The sequence below is a fragment of the Lepus europaeus genome, chromosome 9, assembly GCF_033115175.1.
Source record: "Lepus europaeus isolate LE1 chromosome 9, mLepTim1.pri, whole genome shotgun sequence".
Lineage (NCBI taxonomy): Eukaryota > Metazoa > Chordata > Mammalia > Lagomorpha > Leporidae > Lepus > Lepus europaeus.
In genome coordinates this window covers 79,242,396-79,265,381 of record NC_084835.1, presented here as the reverse complement: position 1 = coordinate 79,265,381, position 22,986 = coordinate 79,242,396, and the positions used below count along the sequence as shown (strand labels likewise).

Sequence of the window (22,986 nt, the reverse complement as noted above, 5' to 3'; positions counted from 1 at the left end):
GTTGGATAAGTACATGCTATAACAAAATAGGAAATTCCAAAGTAGTTACTAAACACTACATTAAGTGATTATTCAATGTTTACATTGCAGCTAGAATTTTGCGAATTGAACTATCTGCAGTATGCTTTCTTTATAGTCTTTATGAAATGGATTACAAGAACATTTATTTTGTAGAAGCTATAAATGGAAGCTCAGAGCAATTGTCATACAGTGTGTAGGCTTAACAATATCTTTTCCTATGCAGCACAGCCAAAACAACCAGAAGAGAGATTTTATAGTCTTAGTTACTTGGAGAATAACTTTAATAAGGTCATACTCTAGTTAATCTGAAGATAAATTTGAAATCATAGAATACCTAAAATAAAGAAAAAATAATCCAAATCCATTCATTCCCTAAATATCAAGAAAAAGACATATCAAGACAAGAACAGGTTTCTTAATGACTGCAAACTCACTCAAAGTGACACTTCTGTGAAAGTAATTATCTTTACAGATGGAATGAACGAGCCTTCATTATTTCAAGATGAAAGTCTATTTCTCAGCATGGTTTTAAAATGCTTCCCATGCCACTGTGTCACTTTTGAAAAATCTGGGTCTGGTCCCTGAGAGAGCCAGGAACCAGGAGCTCCGTCATGGTCTCCCACCTGGGTGGCAGGGGCCCAGTTACTTGGGCCATCTTCTGCTGCCTTCCTAGGTCCACTAACAGGGAGCTTGATCAGAAGCTGAGTAGCTGGGACACAAATTGGCACTCCCATATGGGATGACAGCATTGCAGCCAGGGGCTTAACCTGATGCATCACAACACCTGTTGTGTTCTCAAAAATCTCTCCAGAGCTGTTCATGGCCTTTTGTTGCTGCCTTTGCCTCGACCATTCCCCATTACTCTATTCTTAGGTCAAGCATCTTGGATTCTTCACAGGAGATAGATCCTCTCTTCTAGGATTTCTTTTCTTTTTTTTAAACACTTGTTTTATTTATTTGAAAGACAGAGTTACAGAGAGAGGTAAAGACAAAGAGAGGTTTTCCATCCACAGTTTCACTCCCTAGATGGCTGCAATTGTCAGAGCTGAGCCAATCCGAAGCCAGGAGCCTGGAACCAGGAGCTTCTTCTGGGTCTCCCATAGGGGTGCAGGGACCCCAGGGCCTGGACTTGGGTCATCGTCTGCTGCTTTCCCAGGAGCATTAGCAAGGAGCTGGATCTGAAGTGGAGCAGCCAGGACTCCAACTGGCGTCCACAAGAGGTGCTGGCACTAGAGGCTAGGGCTTTAACCTGCTGCGCCACAGTGCCTACCCCTCTTCTAGGATTTCTTAACACTCATTTTTTTTTTTTTTAGTAAGATGGTCAAGATACCAAGAGTCTTCCTTTTTTAAAAATATTTGTATTATTTATTTGAAAGACAGAGTTACAGACAGAGGGAGAGATAAAGAGAGTAAGGTCTTCCATCTGCTGATAGCTCTCTAAATGGCCACAATAGCTGGAGCTGAGCCTATCCGAAGTCAGGAGCCAAGAGCTTCTTCCAGGTCTCGTACGCGGGTGCAGGGGCCCAGGGACTTGAGCCATCTTTTGCTGCTTTCCCAGGCACACTAGCAGGGAGTTGGATCAGAAGTGGAGCAACAGGGACTGGAACCAGTACCCATATGAGATGCTGGCACTTCAGGCCAGGGCTTTAAACAACTGTGCCACAGTGCTGGCCCCAACACTCAACTCTTAAATGTAATTCTTCAACCCTATGCTCAACCTTCACTCTCACTGTGAATTCAAATCAGAGAGATTGGGAAATTGGTGTTAGCTTCTCCAGTCCTCATCCATGATCCAGGAAAGCAGATTCCACTTTGTTTCTGAAGGTTGTCATGGCCTAGAGGATGCTCTGAGACCCCTTCCCTGAGATCATGTGCAAAGGTTTGGAGTTTGGAGAGTTTTCTCCTAGAACATAAGGGCTCTTCCACACAGCCTTCTGCAAAGGGGTACCTTGGGTATCTCAGAGGTAGGACTGGGAAGCTGAGAGTGTCTGATCACTGATGCTGAGGCTGTTTCAGGAAAGCCCCAAGTGTTAGACAGCATATGGCTTACCAAGGAATCTTTTAGAGGTGGGCAGGGCCTGCTGATTGGAAGCTGCTGTAGCATCTTTCCTGATTGCTCTGTCTGGGGATCCTGACCTGCAAATATTTGAGTGCACATTGAGTAGCAACACCTATCTGAGAGGGATTTCCTCTGGAATCAAGCCTACTGGGTCTTAGAGCACACAGAACTTGGTTTATGGAGAAATAAAGGAATGTGCACCCCATGTCATAAGCTACATATAGTAGACTCTGATGCCTGCCTTTTTTCCCTCTTAGATTTTGAATTGCTTTGATCAGGGAATGGGTCTAGTCCTTCTCACTATGCTTGTTTTTCCTTGGACCCTGATAAATGTTGTATGATATTGAACATGAAAGCTTCAATGTTTACAGTGAAAGGTTTTGCCCAGTAGATTTTCCTTTGACTACAAATTGAGAAATATTGGGGTTAGCACTGTGTTTTACTTGGTTAATCCTCCACCTGTGGCACTGGGTTCTAGTCCCGGCTGCTCCTCTTCCATTCTAGCTCTCTGCTGTGGCCCAGGAGGGCAGTGGAGGATGGCCCAAGTCCTTGGGCCCTGCACCCACATGGGAGACCAGGAGGAAGCACCTAGCTCCTGGCTTCTGATCGGCATAGCACCGGCTGTAGCGGCCATTTGGGGAGTGAACCAACCAGAAGAAGACCTTTCTCTCTGTCTCTCTCTCTCACTGTCTATAACTCTACCTGTCAAATAAATTTAAAAAAATAATTGAGAAATATTATCTTAATACAATTACCATGTGTTAAACCAATTAATTTATATTCAGGAACAAATTCTTGGAAGGCTATGTAAGGCCACCAAATCAGCATTAAACACAGTTCTGCGGTTAATCACTCGATTAGGAGTGTGAAAGGGTCAGATCGGAATTCTTTTGCATGGCTTTAATTTGTAGCACACCAAATGTCAGTTTATTCCTGCCGCCGGATACTTTTCCTTCTCTGGTCATATTAGTCAAAGCTGGAGAGAATGTATGTATTTTGTTTCAACCTAAATACATCGTCCAGAATTCGTTCAGAAGTGGAAGGGAGGTTCCTCTGATCCAATCACGAGGCTGTTCCTGGCACCCAGGAGGGCGCCTGTTGGGGCAGGGAACGCTGCGGGCGGGTTTGGGTTCTGCAGTGGGAATGCGCCGAGCAGCGTCAGCGATGGGGACGCCGCGGGAAGATCCGGCCGCGACGCCTCTGGGCAGGCGAGGGGCGTGGGAGAGCGCGCGGGGAGGGTGGGCCCGGGACCGCTTTCCCCTGAGCAAGAGCCCGGGCAGCCGCCAAGGAGCGAGGGGCAGGCTCAGGCAGCTCCCCAGGCGCTGCAGCGGTGATAAAACTTGAGAAATAACAAGGAGGGGCGGCTCGGCGGCTCCTGGGTCCAATCCAGAGTCAGGAGCAAGCAGGCTCGCGGGCAGGCAAGCCAGAGAGGCCCAGGCGACGTCAAGGCAAAGAGCAGCGAGAGCAGCACCTGCCGCACCTCTCGCGGTCGGTCTCCTCTCCGAACGCCCGCGTTCTCCATCTCCTGCCCGCGCCCCGATGGCCACCGCCGGGCCGCGGAGCCCCCTGCGCGGAGCTCTCTGCAGGCTGCTGCTGCTGCCCCTCTTGGTGAGCCAGGGAGCGCGACTGCGGGAGCTGGGGTGGGCAGGGCTGGGTGCTCCCTGGGCCCTGCCGGGAAGCGCTCAGGAGTAGAGTGAGCCAAGGTGGCCTCGAGGGATTCAGCTTCATCCTGCGGGGTGAGTGTGAGTCCCAGGAGTCCCAGGTTTCGGGCCTGGAGGGGTGAGGAGGGAAATTTCTGGTTTTTTTTTTTTTTTTTTGGGGGGGGGGGCACCCGGATTGATTGAATTCTGGCTTCGGGGCGAGGGGGCGGGCGTCTCCGCGGTCGTCCCGCTCGGTCAGGGGTCTCAGGCTGGGCTGGAGGAGGGAATTGGGGACACTTTGGGTGGAGAGGGAGAAAGTTTGTTGGCCAGGAATTCAGGATCCCAGAGCGAGCAAGTCTCGGACCTGGGGTGAGGGTCAAGGAGTTGCCCTCACCCTCTTCGGCCGGGGTCGCAGTGACCTCTGACGAGGGAGTTCCTGAGGAGAGTGAGGGGAGCCGTCGGAGCAGATCCCGGCGTGAGGCTGCCTCTGCAAAACGAGTTTCCCAGCTTTGCTCCCCTAAGGTTAATCAGGAGCTCGCCTCAACCCTTCACCCCCGCCAGCCACCTGGCCGGGGGCGGAGGGTGCCTGGGGCGCTAAGTGTGGGAAGGCTCGGGTGCGGGCTGGGGTCGCTGGCAGGGTGTGGGAATGAGGTTGAGGTGAAGTCGAGCCATAGGGTTAGGGTGAGACTAAAGGGATGGGGTCCCACTGAGTGGGGCTGGGGGGAGAGCTGCGCGGGCATAGCGCCCAGCCCGAGGTCTCCTGCTCCCCGAAACCCTGCGGCTGAGAATGAGACCTTCTTGAAGTGGAAGTTAGGGAAGACTCTGAGAAGCAGGGAAATTTATAGAGAAAAATAGGAGTTTTGACCGAAGTTTCAGATCCGGTCGGAGTTGCACTTGCTACCGCGGACCGCGACTTACCCGCAGCGGAGCTGGGGCTTGGGGCACGGCGCTGGGAGGGGTCCACCCTGGCTTTGCGGGTTCTTATTGCTCCACTGGCCCCAAGCGCGGCGGGTGGGTCCAAGCTGCGCCCTCCCTCTAAATCAGCGAGGTATGAATATGGATCGGCAGCGGTGATTTAAGGTAGACAAGTATTTAGGGTCAGGGAACTGCACCAAGAATCGCGTGGACTGGCTAACCAGGCAGACATAAAGACTCTCACAGTGGGAGCGGCTTGCAAAATGATGTACCCTCCTGTGCTAGGTTTGAGCGTTTTCTGTCTTTATGTTCTAACGGCGTGAATATTGGTGTCTGTGTTTTTCCTAGGAAGGAATTAGGTGATGGGGAGAGTAAACTGTTCCAGATTTCTCTTGCTCTCTCCAGGGGAGGGCGTGGAAGACAGGAGACATGGGGTGCGGGGTGTGGCAAGACGCGAAGGTGCTGTGAGTCTCAACAGAGAAGGCTTCAGCTCTGATCTTGGCATACACTCGGTGTTATTTCTGAAAATAATTTCAGCGAGCCTGGAATATGTGGCTCCTCAGCAAACCTAAATAGTGCAGCGTGTACACCGGGTGTTTGTTTATTTCACCTGCATTCCGCGGTTTACAAACACTGCATCTCCACCCACTGTTGACTCTCTTCTGTCTCTACTTTCTTCTGATTCACAGGACTGTCAACTTTGCAATATAACATGAATGACAGCATTTTAGAAACATTGCTCATTTTATAGAGACTTTCAAGGATCTCTCAAAAGCACTTGCTTGTTCTAAGGAGAAACATTTTTCAAAGCAGATCTCAAACACAAATCTGAGACTGAGCTTCTTGGCCTTCCCCGGAGCCCTCCCAAAAGTTTAGGAATGTTCCCAAAGTATAGTTTCCCCCTTTCATCTCTTTCTCAGCCCCCTTCCACAAGCACACTATAAACTTTGATCAAATACACTTTGTAATACACACACACACACACACAGAGCCCATAGAGAGGAGATGAGAGGAGAGGAGAGAAGAGGAGAGGGGAAGGGAGGAAACCGGAAGAGAAATACTTCAGACCACCTCACCTTTGTCAGAAGTTTTGGGTCTTCCAAAATGTTCTTTTTTAATGTAACACAAGTTGTTAGGGATGGTAACTTTAGATCACTTGTCTTCTGCCTGTCACAAATAATGAGATTCCTTTTTAGTATATGTTTAGCATTGTTCTCCATACAAATCCACCTTGGGAATCCTGTTATTCCTTGTAGATGATAAATGGTACATACTGGGACACAATCTATCATTTTGCTAAAAGGTTTTTCTAACAAAGAACTAAAACACAATATTTAGAATAACCTTTCCTCACAGGCTCTGTACTTTTTCCTTTGGACTATACCAGGCTACATAAAAAAGCCTGTGGGAAAGGTGCATTGTGAAAGAAAACTATCCATGGATTTCAAAAATGTGTTCGTATCAAAGAAAACATATCTTTTAATCCTTTTTTTCCCCAAATAACTTTTTGGAGTGACTTTGTGTGGAGTGTCTCTACAACTTATGTCAACAAACATGCCTTCTGTCTTTTCAGGTTTTGCAACATCAGAATAATATGACTCCTTAGCTGAAACATTTTGGTTGTTCTTGAGAACATTGGACTTTTTTTTTTTTTTTTTCTTTGAGAGACAGAGAAGGAGCTCTCCATCAGCTGACTCACTTCCCCAAGGCTGGGCTGGGCCAAAGCTGAGAGCCAGGAACTCAATCCAGGTCTCCCACATGAATGGCAGGGACCCAACCACTGGTGCCATTTCTTAGTGCCTCCTAGAATCTGGGTTAGCAGGAAGATGGAACCAGAAGCTGGAACTCAGACTTGAACCCAGGCTCTCCGATATGAGGCAGAGTTTCTAATCTCCGTCTTATCTACTAGGCCAAACACAGACTCCAACATATTCATCTTTTTAAAATAAAAGGGAGATAAATAATTTCTATTGACTTTTATATTAGTGAAAAAGAAAGGTTAAGGCAAATAAAGGAAGTGAGAAATGCTTTTTAATTTTTTTTCTAAGATTTATTTATTTATTTGAAAGTCAGAGTTACACAGAGATAGGAGAGGCAGAGAGAGAGAGAGAGAGAGAGAGAGAGGTCTTCCATCTGATGGTTCATTCCCTAATTGACCACAATGGCTGGAACTGCGCCAATCCGAAGCCAGGAGCTAGGAGCTTCTTCTGGGTCTCCCACATGGATGCAGGTGCCCAAGGACTTGGGCCATCTTCTACTGCTTTCCCAGGCCATAGCAGAGAGCTGTATTGGAAGTGGAGCAGCCGGGACTTGAACCGGCATATGGGATGCCGGAGCTTCAGGCCAGGGCGTTAATCCGCTGTGTTACAGCACTGCCCCCCCCCCCCCAAGTACTTTATTTTAAAGTTAGGATCTTAAGAAAGTCAAAATTTTAGCATATATTTAGATGAATGTATAGTCAGTTACCTTGCAAAAAGGAGACTGATGTCCCCATTAAGATACAGATAGATAACAGCAGCACCTTCCTAGTAACTATGAGAAAGTACACCTGGGCACAATTTTGGGGCCTGTTGTAATCTCCATGGCAGTTGAGTTCCATATATGGCATCTGTGGTAACCTGAGATTACTCATAGTTTTGACTTAATCAGAATTCTCAGCTTACAATAAATTTGGTTAAAGGGAAATTTATGGGAATTGTCTGTAAATCTTGCATGTGTACATTTGAAGTGGTGAGAATTTGAAAGGCAATAGTTCCATTTTTCAGAAGACCAGTGTCCTCAGAAGAAAATGAGGACTAAAATTCGGTAATTTGGTCAGTCAAGATGCTTTAAATTTCAGACACTCCATAAATTTCCATTATTTAGCTTCTTTTTCCTCTATTGAAAAAGAATGTCATTTTTGAAAGCTTGGTTTGTGTTTTCAATTCATATAACTGGGGGCGATGATGTGGGCCATCTTCTACTGCTTTCCCAGGCCACAGCAGAGAGCTGTATTGGAAGTGGAGCAGCCGGGACTTGAACCGGCATATGGGATGCTGGAGCTTCAGGCCAGGGCGTTAATCCACTGCGTTACAGCACTGCCCCCCCCCCCATCTGCAGCGCCAGCCTCTCATATGGATGCAGGTTCATGTCCTGGCTGTACCACTTTTTTTTGACAGGCAGAGTGGACAGTGAGAGAGAGAGAGAGACAGACAGAAAGGTCTTCCTTTGCCGTTGGTTCACCCTCCAATGGCTGCCGTGGCGGGGCACCGCGCTGATCTGAAGGCAGGAGCCAGGTGCTTCTCCTGGTCTCCCATGGGGTGCAGGGCCCAAGCACTTGGGCCATCCTCCACTGCACTCCCGGGCCACAGCAGAGAGCTGGCCTGCAAGGGGGGCAACCGGGACAGAATCCGGTGCCCCGACCGGGACTAGAACCCGGGGTGCCGGCGCCACAAGGCGGAGGATTAGCCTATTGAGCCACGGCGCTGGCCTGTACCACTTCTGATCCAGCTCCCTGCTTATGTGCCTGGGAAAGCAGTGGAGAATGGCCCAAATGCTTGGGCCCCTGCACCCATGTGGAAGACCTGGAGGAAGTTCCTGGCTTCTGGCCCAGCCCCGGCTCTTGTGGCCATTTGGAGAGTGAACTGTTGGATGGAACACTTTCTCTCTGGCTCTCCCTCTCTCTAATTCTGACTTGTAAATAAATACAATAGAAAAAAAATTCACACAACTGAAATACACAAAAGTGCAATAATTGCATTTTAAATTTTCACTCTTCCTTTCATATTCAGTTTTTCTATCAGAATTTAATACCTTTTTCTGATAGTATTTCAATCATACAATTAATAAAATTTATATATTACTATCATGTGAAAGGAAAAATTTTGTCTCCTTTGCTGCAGTATGCTCTACTTTGTATTATATTTTAAAACTTAACTTGTTACATTTTAGTATAAAGTTGCCTTTAACCCTAGGTTTTATAAATCATATATTTAATATTGCCCTGGAGTTCTCCATTAAAAGGGATTCTTCTATAACTCAGATTATCACTATAATTCATGAATCTTTGAAAAATTTTTTGTGTTGAGTTTTTTTTTTTTAATTGGGCAGTCTTCTATACAGAAATTATTTAAAAATATCTTCAAAGGTCCATTGTCTTCAGAGGTTCATTTTGCTAATATGAGTGCCTTTACATTTTAATTTATTTTATTTTTAATAATATATCTAACCCTCACAAAAATATAGTATTAAATTACTTTATTGTTTCAAGAAGCATAACTGAAGTCTATATATAAATATTTTTTCTTTAAAAAATTACATGAATGAGTTCATAGTAGCTTCTTTAAGATGATATCCTAAACAGCAGTGAAAAGGAATGAACTACTAACACTCCGCATGAATACACGTCACATTTTGAGCAAAGGGAAGTTACATGCATTTAGAATATGACTGAATGCATTTAAAAGTCAAAGTTCGGAGGCCTGTGCTGTGCTTCAGCTGGTTAAGCCGCTGCGTGCAGCATCAGCATCCCATTTGGGTACCAGTTCAAGTCCCTGCTGCTTCACTTCTGATCCAGCTTCCTGCTAATGTGCCTGGGAAAGCAGCAAAAGATGGCACCAGTTCTTTGGCCCCTGCACCTGTGTGGGAGACCCAGATGAAGATCCTGGCTTCTGGCTTGTGGTCATTTGGGGCATGCACCAATCTCAATCTCTTTCTCTCTCCTTGCTCTGTAACTCTGCCTTTCAAATAAAAATAAATCTTAAAAATAAGGTAAAAGTCAGCAAAATAAAACTCATCTTTAGGTTTAAAAACATGTACACATAGAATAAAATTAAACAAAGGCAGGTAAATAAATGATAAACACAAAAATCCTTCACCAGTGGTTACTGGAGTTTGGGGCAGTGAAAGAGGGAAGCACATGTAACTGAGGAGATGGACTTGAATATACAGAGACTTTGAGATTATTAGCAATGTTCTTTTTCTTAATCTTGAATGTGAATACCATAGTGTTAATTTTTAATAATTAATATATATATTATGTGAGATAATTCATATTTATAATGTATTTTGCAAAGAACATTTAAAAAAGAAACAAGCAATTAAAAGAATCAACAAAACCAAAAACTGTTCTTTGTAAATATGGACAAATCATGTTATGTTGGTCACACAAAAAGTAGGAAGGTATAGATAAAAGAACTTTTGCAATAAAAAGACACAGATGATAAAAATAAGATATTAATATATTATTCCAATGAATTCGAAAACTCAGACATAATGGGCAATTTCCAGAAAAACACAAATTGCCAACCTCGACTTGAGGAAGTATTTAGAATCTAAGTAGATCTGTGGCCATCAATGACATTGAATTAGAAGCAAAATATCTGCACATACACTCCTTTATAACCACAAGACCAAGATATGTTATAGGTGAATTTTTCCAAATTATATGGAACAGATAATCTCTGCCTTATATGAATTATTTCAAGGAACAGAAAAAACCACGACTTAACTCATTTTGTAAGGATTATGTGAAGTTGGAAAATAGTAACTTAATCTCACTTATAGAGATCATATATGAGAAACATGTGCATAAAAATCCTTAGCAAACTAGGAATAGAGGGAATGAGCTTTCTTAATAAGATGAGGCATACATGACAAAACTGCATGAATGAATGTATGAATATAATAAAAAAGAAAAAGTTGCATAAGAAATGGTGACGTGGCAGGGGCGGTGCTGTGACACAGCGGGTTAAATCCCCAGTATGGGTACCGGTTCTAGTCCCGGCTGCACCACTTTCAATCCAGCTCTCTGCTATGGCCTGGGAAGTCAGTGAAAGATGGTCTGAGTCCTTGGGCCCCTGCACCCATGTGGGAGACCCAGGGGAAGCTCCTGGCTCCTGACTTCAGATCGGCGCCACTCCAGCCATTGTGGCCAACTGGGGAGTGAACCAGCGGATGGAGGACCTCTCTGTCTCTGTCTCTCTCTTTCTCTCTCTGCCTCTCCTTCTCTTGCTGTATAACTCTGACTTTCAAATAAATACATAAATCTTTAAAAAGAAAAAGAAAAAAGAAAAAAGAAATGGTGAAGTGGTAAAAGAGTTATGTTTAAATTTCCAAACAAATTCACTATGGTCACTATTGCTGATTATCTTCAATCCTTTAGCAAAGATCCTAAAAAGCACATAAAATAAAAATTAGGATAGCAGTAATCAATGAGTTATAGAATAAGAAAATTAAATTGCCACTTTTCTGGCTATAAATTAGCTACATGGAAGTTCCAACACTACCTATTGACAAACTACTAGAACAAAGAAACGTCAACAAGCTATTTGTATATAAAATCAGTATTTTAAAATGATTTCTCTAAACTATCAACACTTAGAAAACTTCAAGGAGTGCCATTCATTATAATAATAAAACATTACTATATCTAAATTGAACACAAAGCATGAAGGACCTTTATATCAAAAATTATAAAGCTTTATTGAAAGCAAAAATTAATCATAAGCAAATGGAGAATGAATCATGTTCATGAAAGGAAAATCTAGATAGTATAGAAATGAATAAACACATATGCTGATAAAATAGTGCAGAGAGCCCAGGAACTGATTCTGTATTTATGGAGCCATGCATAATCTATTAACATAGGAAGAGTAATTACTATGGTTCTGGATCAATTCACTATCTATCTGACAAAGAGGAGATTAGGTATCTAAAATGAATTATACACAAAATACATTCCAGGTGGATAAAAGTTGAATGTTAAATAATTTTGCAATTTTTAAAAGAAAATATTGGATAATATATTTATGACAGGGTAGAGCAAGACTTCAAGTAGCAGATAAAATGCAAGTCTAATGATTAATGAAATTGACTGCCTTGAAAAAACCACAGGAAATGAATAATAAAGTTGACTATTTAAAAATTCAAGCACTCTGTTTACCAAAAGACACCACAAGAAGAGTGAAGATGCAAACCACATAAATCTACAAATAAAAATGAGATGAAATGAAGTGAAATAAATGAAAAATAAAAAAACTTAATAGATGATTAAAGGACAAAAGTGGACATAAGATGAATGACAAAATAAAACACAAAATGCTGACACTAGAAATTCAGAAAATATAAATGAAAATAGCAGTCTTTAGAAAAACAACACTTTAAAAGTCATAAAATCAGTTGAAAGACTGACTATGAGAAATAGGTTAAGTACTCTGGGGACATGAGTAGGGATAGCACCTTGGAGAGCTGCTTTGCAATAGCTGATGAGACTAAATGTAGGCCCTCAGAGAGCACAGCATTCTGTCACATGTGCACACCTTGCAGCTGCACACATGTGTACGCAATGGAACTAGGAACGTTGACAAAGGGAGGAAAAATCCAACTTCAGAAGGAACTCCTCTCCTAGAGAACATGGAAATGGAATAGAGTGTAGGACTCTAGTTATAGTATGTTTTTATTTATTTTTTTTATTCTGTTACTCTTTTTTTTCCCATTTATTAAACTTTTATTTAATGAATACAAATTTCCAAAGTACAGCTTATGGGTTAGTAACTACACTTTGACTAGTAACTTTACTAGTTTCTAGCAAATTTTGATGAAACAATGAAGCAGAAAACCTGAATGAATTCATGGGCATTATTACATTACGCTATATTTGATTTAAATATTTCATAATTTAGATGAGTTAACAAAGGTTGTGATTAGAATATATTAGACACATTTTTATTTTGAGATTCAAAAATAAAGCCTATTTGGACTGATGGGTGCATTGTTGAAGAAAATCATTCATTTGTCCCTCTAAGTTGATAACTTTTGCTTGGCAACAATATTCAGTAGAACACAAGTAATATAGCTGCTTTAAAATTGCCTTCTTATTTATTTATTTTTAAGGCTTATTTTTACTCTTTTTCAAATTGGCAGATTTCTTGAATTGTTTACCCTCCCCCTTTTTCTAAAGATTTATTTATTTATCTGAAAGGCAGAGTTACAGAGAGGGAAAGGCAGAGAGAAAGGGAGAAAGCGAGAGCGAGAGCGAAAGCTCACTCCCCAAATGAGCACAATGGTCCGGGCTCTTCCAGACCAAAGCCAGGAGCTAGGAGCTTCATCCAACTCTCCCACATGGGTGCAGGGTCACAGGCACTTGGACCACCTTCCACTGCTTTCCCATGTGGATTAATAGGGAGCTGGATCAGAAGTGGAGCAGCCAGGACACAAATGGTGACCACATGGGACGCTGGTGCCGTAGGTGATAGCTTTATGACCTAAGCCACAGTGCTGGCCCCACCCTTTTATAAACAGCTTTATTCCCATTTGACTTACAGCCCATACACTTAGTCTGTATTAGTGTACAACTTACTGAATTTTAGCAAATTTACAGTTTATGGAATCATTAACAGCATTTCCATCACATTAAAAGAAGACTCATGCTCATTTACAACCATTTCTCATTTCTATCCCCAGCCATAGAAAGCTACTAATGGACTTTGTCTCTATATGTTGCCTTTTGGGGATGTCTCATTTAAATGAAATCATACAATATGGGCTCTTGTGTATCTGCTTCCTTTCACTGGGCATGATATTTCTCAGGTTTAACCATGCTGTAGCATGTACGTGGATTGTTTCCACTTTTTGGGTACTGTGAATGATGCTGCTCTTAAAATTCATGTACAAATTTCTGTGTGGACACAGATTTTCTTTTCTTTTAGGTGGAGTGGAATTGCTGGATCATATTTTACGTTTATTTAAAAACAATAGAATTGCTTTTCAAGTGTCTGCTCCACATTTCTTCCAGTAATGCACTAGATGTTCCAGTTTTTCTACATTCTCATCTGCACCTTGCTATTTCACCTCATGTATTTAGCCATCCCAGCAGGCATGTCATTCTGCTTTAGGTTTGCCTGCAATGCCTAATGATACCAGATATCCTTCTAATTGCTTATTGGCCATGTGTATATCTTTGGACCATATCTATTGAAATTCTTTTCTCACTTTTTGTGTTACTTGTCTTTTTATTGTTGAGTTATAAGAGATCTTTATGCATTTTGGATACAAACCAGTTATTATTACATGATTTGAAAATATTATCTCTCATTCTTTAGGTTATATTTTACTTTCTTTATAATATCCTTTGAAGAGTACAAGTATAAAATATAGATTAGCTCCTGTTTATTAATTTTTCTTTATCACGTGCTTTTTGGTATCATACTCAAGAAGTCATTGCCTAATCAAAGATAATTAAAATTTACTCTTAAGTTTTCCCTGAAATACTTTTAGTTTTTACATTTAGATTTTTGAACCACTTTGAATTAATTTTTTAAAGTATGATGTTAATTAGGAGTCCATATTGACTTTTCTGTGTGTTAATTTCTAATTGTCTCAATGCAATTTGTCTAAAATTTGTTTCTTTCATTAAACTTTTGGCAGCCAACCATTAATTTAAAGACTTATTTCTGGGATGTCATTCTGTTTATTTATATGTGTCTATATATGTATCCTTATGCTACTGATACTATTGATTATTGTGGTTCTGTAGAAAGTTATGAAGTTGGGAAATTTTTTTTGTTTATTTGGATATTTTAAATTTCCATTAGAATTGCTAATTTCCTCACAAAAGTTAGCTAGGATTGTATTGAATTTATAGATGAATAGTCTTCTGATTAATGATGATGGATTATCTCTCCATTTATTTGGGTGCTTTAAAATTTCTTTATGTTTTATGGTATTAATCTTGATTTATGTTTTATGGTTCTATGGTATAATTGTATTATGGTTTTAGGGTATAAATCTCATACTTCTTTCACTAAGTTTGTCCCCAAGTATTTTATTCTTGGTACTATTGTGAACGGAGTTGGCTTAATTTTGTTTTCAGATTTTTCTTTGCTGGTATACAGGAGCACTTAAATTCTATTTGTTGGTCTTGTATTTTGTAGCCTTGCTGAGCTCATTTATTTGTCTTTGGTAGTTTTTACAGTGTATTCCTTATGCTTTTCTGTGTTATTTGTGAATAGAGGAAATTTTACTTCTTCCTTTCCAATCTGAATGCCTTTTATTTATTTATTTTATTGTATAATTGCTTTGGATAGAAATTCTAGTGTACTGTTGGATGGAAGTGGTGAAAGACGATATCATTGTTTTGTTCCCAAAGTTAGAGAAAAATATTCAGTCTTTCTTTATTAGCTATGAAGTTAGTTGGACGTTTTTCATAGATGCCTTTTATCATGTTGATTAAGTTCCCTTCTGGTCCTAGTTTTTTGAGAGTGTTAGATTTTGTGAATCACCTGTTCTGCATCTATTGGGGTGATCATGTGGTCTTTGTTTTTCATTCTACATTGTATTATTATTATTATTATTATTATTATTCTAGGTCTTCAGTTTTGCTGGTGAGGCCTGCAAAAAGGTGGTATTTAATGTACCTTCTCAACTGGAGGCAGACAAAATAGTCGGCAGAGGTGAGAAGTTTTAAACAAGTTTTTTTTTTTTTTTTTTAAAAAAACAGAAATTTAGTTTACCAAGGCTGGAAATAGGATGGTATTTTATTTTTACTTTTGGAATTAGCTACTTATTAATGACATAATTCAAGATAATTTTAAATTATGTTTCTACTTTTTATAACTCCATTGAATTCTGCAGTAAATTCTAGATTAAATGTTCTAATTATATCAATCATTACATATAAAAGCACTTTATTAATCTATGATTTTAAGCATTAGAAGAATATAGACAAAGTGGTTTATTTCATGCCACTTCTTGATTTTCAAGAGGTTTATAGAAATTCTTGTAACATTTTGTGTGTGGGAGCCTTTATACCTTACAATATGGAAATTTTTCTTACAGTTAATTTCAAAGAGTGCCTCAGGTCTGCAGACCTTATCCAGTCAAGTGATCCTGATTTCAGAGTTCTGGATGATGGGTCAGTGTACACAGTCAGAGCTATGATGCTGTCTGATGAGAAAAGATCATTCACCATATGGCTTTCTGACATAAAGACAGGGATACAGAAAGAGATTACTGTGCTCCTAGAACATCAGAAGAAGGTATTCAAACGACATTGTATATTTTCAGACATGTTTAGTTCTTATTAAAATACTCTATTTGAAAATTGCAATGAGGAACAAAGGGTAAATAGGGAATGCCCTCCTCTCCCCTGCTGCCTTCCCTTTTCTCCTGTCTACCTATATCCCAATTTTCCTTTCTTCATCTCTTTCTTAATATTGTTAAACATGGGCTTCAGTTATCCTTTGCTAAATCTATTGTTGCACCTATAAATTCTAATTAATGGCTTTTATGTACCAGTGTCAGTTTGCTTATTCTTCTATTATAGCACTCAGAAATTTTGTACTACTGGAAGTATTTTATTAGGAAGGCAAAGGGCTATGAAAGTAGTCACTGATGATTAAAGATTTTGACTGGATCACACCTAATCTATGCTAACTATTAACAATAAAGCTAATTTAAAATGACTGATTAGCACCTTACTAAAGGTTAATAGAATTATTTATTACTTAGTTCTCATGAACTCTCCCTTACTACACCATGAAATGAGATAGTCTTCACTAAAGAGTTCAAAAGAACACTTTGCAATGATAGAAATGTTTTCTAATTTTCACTGTTCAATATGGTAGCTCATTATTAATGGCTACCAAGGACTTGGCTTATGGCTGATGCAACCAAGTACAGAACTTTTAATTCATTTAGTTGTCAGATTTATTAAATTAATTAAATTCACTAAATTTAAATTTAAGTAATCACATGACCAGTGCTGGCTGCCACGTACAATATTAGACAAGGCACATAGAACAAAGGCAGTGAATGATATGCATTTCTTCCCATTTCTTACCTGAGAGCATGAATTTTTAGCAGAAAGAATATGGAAGGGCTGTATATATTCTGTCCTTAGTTTGGACAGAGCAAGAGGAACTAGTATTAGAGAGATAATTTTTCTAATCTCAATTAAGGTCAGTATTAGAAAGGTATACAAAAGGAAATTCTCTAGTTTACAAAACTTTTAAAATCTAGGTACATTCTTTCCTGCACGTTTAATGAAAAAAGACTTTATTAACTGGCTTAGCTGCAGCATGGACATTTCTAAGAAGGGAGGGTTAGTGTAATGGGCTGTCCACTATTTTATACCAAAGTAAAAAATGATACTTCTGTTGACTTACTGTTTCATTCTCTGAATTCAGGTCTTGAAGAAAAGACACACTAAAGAAACTGTCCTCCGGCGAGCCAAGAGAAGATGGGCACCTATTCCTTGCTCAATGCAAGAGAATTCCTTGGGTCCTTTTCCTTTACTGCTTCAACAAGTAAGTTTACATTCCTTCTAATAAAGAGTGCTTTAGGTCTGAGTCTGTTTTGCTCAGATCAAGTAACTTTTTCATTTTCCTTTTTAATTTTGTTTATGCAAAAGGTAGAAGAAGAGAGAGAGAGGGAGAGAGGAGACAGGCACTGAATCCACATCTTTCGTGTGGGTGGCAGGGACCTCAATACTTGAGACATCATCTTCTGCCTCCCAGATGCACATTATCAGGAGCATAGCTGGGATTGAACATAGGCACTCCAACATGAGATGTGGGCATCCCAAGTGGTGATGTGCCTGCTGCACCAAATGCCTGCCCTTGATAACTTTTTGTACATTTCAAAATAAATAGATATGATTTAAGATGTTTATGAAGTATAATGAAAGTGAGTAATATGCAAAAAACCCAAATCATTGAAAAACTAACATTGTGAGACAGATTCTACAGTCATTCAATGATCTGTGTGCATTTACTCATTCATTTAGCATTAGTTATTGGTACCTACTATATTCTGTGGATAGCACTCTTCTCATACCCCTTGCTCTCATGTGGCTTGCAGACTAGTGAAGGAGATAGACGTAGATAAATGATGGTAATAGTGATTAGTAATGATCTGCTAGCATCTGAGATGGAAACCAAGCCCTGAGATAAAGTGGTAAAACAGAAGGAAAGGCTTAGTGGAGGAGCCATCTGAGCAGAGTCCTGAAGGAAGGAGCAGTCTTGTGCAGGCAATTCTTGTGGAAGATGGAAGATGAGGGAAGCACACAGTGGCAGCACGAATGACTGCTCAGAGGAGCTGTGGGGAGCTTAGGCTTCCTTACTGATGGGATTGAACAGGAAGATGAAGCAGAAGAGTCAGGTAGGGGTCAGACTCTTATGAACCATGCTGTTCTGAAGTTTAAGTTAATTATTTAATTCTTAGCATTTTTAAGCAGAATAATAACATGATTAAGCTATGTGTTTTTGTTCAAATTTAATGAAACATACACAATGAAAACAATGACTAACGTAGGGCTGTGGCCTTGTGCTTACCCTTTTCTCTGTGAATTTCTATTACTACGGTTAGTGCTGGTATTGTGACCTGTGTGCTACCTGTTTGCATTTTTAACTATCTTTCCAGAGTCTTTCACACTTACTTTTTACTCTCTCCAGGCTTAGATCTAAAATCTTGCACAAGCACACAGGATGATCCATATTTGTTTTCTGAGGATTCTGGAAAATTTGGGGGCCTTTTTTTTTTTTTTTTAATCTTTCTAGCATTTACACTATGAGAGATATGGAAGGACAATGAGATGGACATTGTGTGCCAATTTCTGTATCCATTTATTTTTCTCACTGTTATACTTTTTAGGAAAAGATTTATTTATTTTATTTGAGAGGTAGAGTTATACACATTGAGAGGGAGACACAGAGAGAAAGGTCTTTTGTCTGCTGGTTCACTCCCCAAATGGCCACAATGGCTGGAGCTGGGCTGATCCGAAGCCAGCAGCCAGGAACTTCTTCTGAGCCTCCCACATTAATGCAAGGGCCCAAGCACTTGGGCCATTTTCAACTTCTTTCCCAGGCCATAGCAGAGAGCTGGATAGGAAGAGGAACAGCCAGAACATGAACCGGCCTCCATAAGAGATGCTGGTGTTGCAGGCAGAGGCTTAGCCCACTACGCCACAGAACCAGGCCCAAGCAGTTATTCTTTTAAATACCTATAGTATTGCAGGATATTGATATAGGTGCATTTTACTGAGATACCAAACAATAGTGGCTTAAACAAGACACAAATTTATTCCTCTCATGTAAATGAATGATCTAACACTACAGACCCAGGTGCTTTTGTTTTTTGGCTTGATCATCTCTGCAGGTTCAAGATGGTTCATCACTGCATCCAAAAGGGAGAATACATTCCTTCACCTTTTATAACACTGCCTGGTTCTTGCTTATTTTTGATCACCTCACATTGTCCTGATTTTTGTTTGTAGTTGTATCTAATTTCAAGAGTAACCGGAAAGGACCTTTCTTCTGAGCCTTGTGCTCAGCAGTGTATTTTAATATCAAGAAAAACAGGAAAAATAGATAATAGGTGCTGCTAAGGACCCTTTAAGACAGTGTTATCCTTGACTTCTATCTTCACCTCGTATTTCTAGCCAACTTATGGCCTCTACCTTGACATTATATCCATAATCTATCCACTTCTTGCCACCTGTGCAACACTCTGTTAGTATAATAAGCTTTCCTTTCTCCCCTGAGCTTTTTTTTTTTTTTAAGATCTATTTTATTCATTTGAAAGACAGTTAGAAAGAGAGGTATAGTCAGAGAGAGAGAGAGAGAGAGAGAGAGAGGTCTTCCATCTGTTGGTTCACTCCCCAAATGACTGCAACAGTCAGAGCTCAGCTGATCTGAAGCCAGGAGTCAAGAGCTTCTTGCAATTCTCACACATGGGTGCAAGGGCCCAAGGACTTGGGCCGTCTTCTACTGCTTTCCCAGGCCACAGCAGAGAGCTGGATTGGAAGTGGAGCAGCAGGGGCTCCAACCGGCACCCATATGGGATGCCAGCCTTGCAGGCCAGGGCTTTAACCTGCTGTGCCACAGCTCGTGCCCCTCCCCTGAACTTTCTAGATGATTGTCCTGCTTCTTCTCCTACTACTCTCTCAAGTATATTCTCGACAAAGCATCAAGTATCATACTTTAAAAATATAGAAGAATCCTTTAATAAATAATATACAGAATAAGATAAATATTTAACTCTATGTCTGATAAGGAAGGGGTTAATGCAGAAAATAAAAATAATAATTCAATGACAAAAGGACTATAAATAATCCAATTAAAATGAGCAAAAGATGTGGATAGACATTTCTAAAGAGAAGACAAAACAATTGTCCAACAAATACATGAAAAAAATGTTCAACATTGCTAATCATCAAGGAAATGGAAATCAAAGCCATAATGAGTTTATCACCTCACTCATGTTAGGATGGTTAACTTAAAAAAAAAGACAAGAGGGGCCCGTGCCATGGCTCACTTGGTTAATCCTCTGCAGCACCGGCATCCCATATGGGCGCTGGGTTCTAGTCCTGGTTGCTCCTCTTCCAGTCCAGCTCTCTGCTATGGCCTGGGAGGGCAGTGGAGGATGGCCCAAGTGCTTGGGCCCTCCACCCACATGGGAGACCAGGAGGAAGCACCGGGCTCCTGGCTTGGATTGGCACAGTGCCGGCTGTAGTGGCCATTTTGGGGGTGAACCAATGGAAGGAAGACCTTTCTGTCTCTCTCTGTCTAACTCTACCTGTCAAAAAAAAAAAAAAAAAAAGACAAGATATAACAAGTATTGACAAAGATACAAAGAAAAGGAAACTCTTGAAACTGTTGGTAGGGATGTAAATTGGCACAGCCATTATGGAAAACATTGTGGAAGCTTCTCAATAACTTAAAAATTCCATACAATCATATAATCCAGGATTCCTACTTTTGGGTGTCTGTTTGAAGGGACCAAAATCAATAGCTTGAAGAGATGTCTGTACTTTCATGTTCATTGGTGCATTATTCCCAAGTAGTCAAGATATGGAAACATATCTGTGTCTACCAATAGATGAAAGTATAAAGAAATTATGGAACTTTATTCAACCATAAAAGAAGGAAAACCTGTGGGCCGGTGTCATGGTCATCCCAAAAGATTAACCATTGCAACATAAAACCTTTCCCTATTAAAGAGAAAATTACAATAGAAAGGATATAAAAGAACAATAATATTCATTGTTGTTAAAGGTGTGGCAAGCAGGGTTCAATGGATGGAAGATTCTCTCTCTCGCTTCCTCTCTCTCTCTCCCTTTCAAATAAAAAATAAATAAATATCAAAAATAAACAATATATAAACACAGCAGCAAACTTTTAATGAATTTTATTTGAAGTTTTTACATCTATATTTTTTTCCTTTCAGGTTCAATCTGATGCAGCACAGAACTATACCGTCTTCTACTCAATAAGTGGTCGTGGAGTTGACCAAGAACCTTTAAATTTGTTTTACATAGAAAGAGACACTGGAAATCTGTACTGTACCCGACCTGTGGATCGTGAAGAATATGATGTTTTTGATGTAGGGGTTTTACTGATAAACGTGACTTTACATTATTAAACTGTGTTTCTTCTGATGCACACTCCATCTACTCTTTCCTGTCTCCTTATACTCTACTCTTAGAGGGTACCTTAAAGTCAAAGGAAAGTATAATGTGCAACATTTGGAATGCTTGATTGACTCTTTATCTCAATTTTGTTAGGTAAGTCTGAAAGAAGGCAATGGAGTTTAATTGTATTTGAATCTAAATTTCAGTAAATTTCCTGGGTGTTGATTTTGATTATGAAACATTTATTTCATTGCTACTACATTTTCCTCTAAGACCTATCCAGAGTCAATTGGCAGGATCTTCTTCTTCTTCTTCTTCATCTTCTTTTTTTTTTTTTTTTTTTACTGATCTACCTTTTTTGCCTTCATGCCTATGTATGATTTTTTTTAAAAGATTTTATTTATTTATTTGAGAGGTAGAGTTACATACAGTGAGAGGGAGAAACAGAGAGAAAGGTCTTCTTTCTGTTGCTTCACTCTCCAGATGACTACAACAGTCAGAGCTTAGCTGATCTGAAGCCAGGGGCCAGGAGCTTCTTCCGATTCTTCCACGTGGGTGCAGGGGCCCAAGGACTTGAGCCATCTTCCACTGCTTTCCCAGACCATAGCAGAGAGCTAGATCAGAAGAGGGGCAGCCTGGACTAGAACCGGCACCCATATGGGATGCCAGCGCCACAGGCAGAGGATTAGCCTACTGCACCATGGAGCCTGTCTAATCCTGTCTAATCATGTCTAAATCTAGATAAGGAAGCAAAAATGGGAAACCAAATTCAAATAAGGGTTTATAAGCCAGCATTCTGATATGGATGAGTTTAGAGTTGATGGGAAATTACTCAGACAATTTTCAGTGTAATATGGTACATGGCATGGGTCATGTGTCATCTGTGTGGTTTAGTGGGATTGATTCACCACTGGGAAGAGAGATTCTATTCTAGGATAAGAAACATGACTAGTGTCCCCCATAGGGAGGATATTCTTTATTTTTGGCTAGAAAATGTTCAACACAGTGTTATAATCACATACTGACTAGAAATGCATTTTTTTTACATCTCATTGCCTTTGATTAATTAATAATAATAAAAACTTATCTTGTTAGAAAAACTCTTTAAAATATGTGTTCTATGAAGTAAAACAATAGAAGATCTTTGAAGTGACAAGGTTGGGACTCGTGCATTATTTAGATGATGTAGCAGGGATTTTTCACATTGTGTTGGGTTTAACTGTTCTCCCTGATGTAACTTTCTGGTTATGGAGAAAATAAGGATGATGTTGAGTTGCCATATGAGGGGTCTTCAAAAAGTCAATGGAAAATGCATATTCCAAAAAAAACTTGCAGGGATTTTGATTTTTACACCATAGTAAGCTTATCTTGTAATATTTTTCTGAGAACTTTTTAAAGAACCCTCATATTCACATTTACTCATATTCACATTTAATTCCCCAGAATAATGGACAGAGTCATCCCTGTCTTCACTGTACTCTGCCTTAAGTTTTATTTGCAAGGTATCTATTTCCACAAAATGCTAAATAATCTTTGCTGTAAGGTATTTCTCTATTTGATGCTTTGATAATTTCAGAACTATTGGACAAAAATCTTTGAAGTGCTTTATTACTGGAAAGTTTTGCAAAGAAGGTAACAGATAGAACATCTTCTCATCTCTTTGATAGCATCTGATGGACTATTAAATTAGCTTTTTCCTGTCTTACAGTTGGTTGCCTATGCGTCCACCGCAGATGGATATTCTGCAGACTTTCCTCTTCCATTGCCTATCAAAGTGGAGGATGAAAACGACAACCACCCTGTTTTTACTGAAGCAGTTTATAATTTTAAAGTTCCAGAAAGTAGTAGACTTGGTAAGGCCGCTTTTATGTTAAATATGTTTGTGTGCGTATTTTTGAGACATTGAGCTTGTTATATTCCAGGTTAGATCACATGAGATAATATTGGACTAGTATCTATGTACT

The 22,986-nt window shown here is 40.1% G+C and overlaps 1 protein-coding gene across 2 annotated transcripts in view; it reads left to right on the top strand.

The window, feature by feature from the left end:
* The first annotated feature begins 3,554 nt into the window (after positions 1-3,554).
* The window catches only part of DSC3 (desmocollin 3), a 58,436-nt gene continuing 39,004 nt past the window's right edge, over positions 3,555-22,986 (top strand). For both annotated transcript variants that reach the window (XM_062200250.1, XM_062200251.1), the window contains exons 1-6: positions 3,555-3,688; positions 14,981-15,065; positions 15,451-15,650; positions 16,800-16,919; positions 20,839-20,994; positions 22,731-22,875. In XM_062200250.1, the coding sequence (XP_062056234.1) occupies positions 3,620-3,688; positions 14,981-15,065; positions 15,451-15,650; positions 16,800-16,919; positions 20,839-20,994; positions 22,731-22,875 (775 nt within the window). In that variant the 5' untranslated portion in view covers positions 3,555-3,619. The remainder of the gene's footprint in view (positions 3,689-14,980; positions 15,066-15,450; positions 15,651-16,799; positions 16,920-20,838; positions 20,995-22,730; positions 22,876-22,986) is intronic.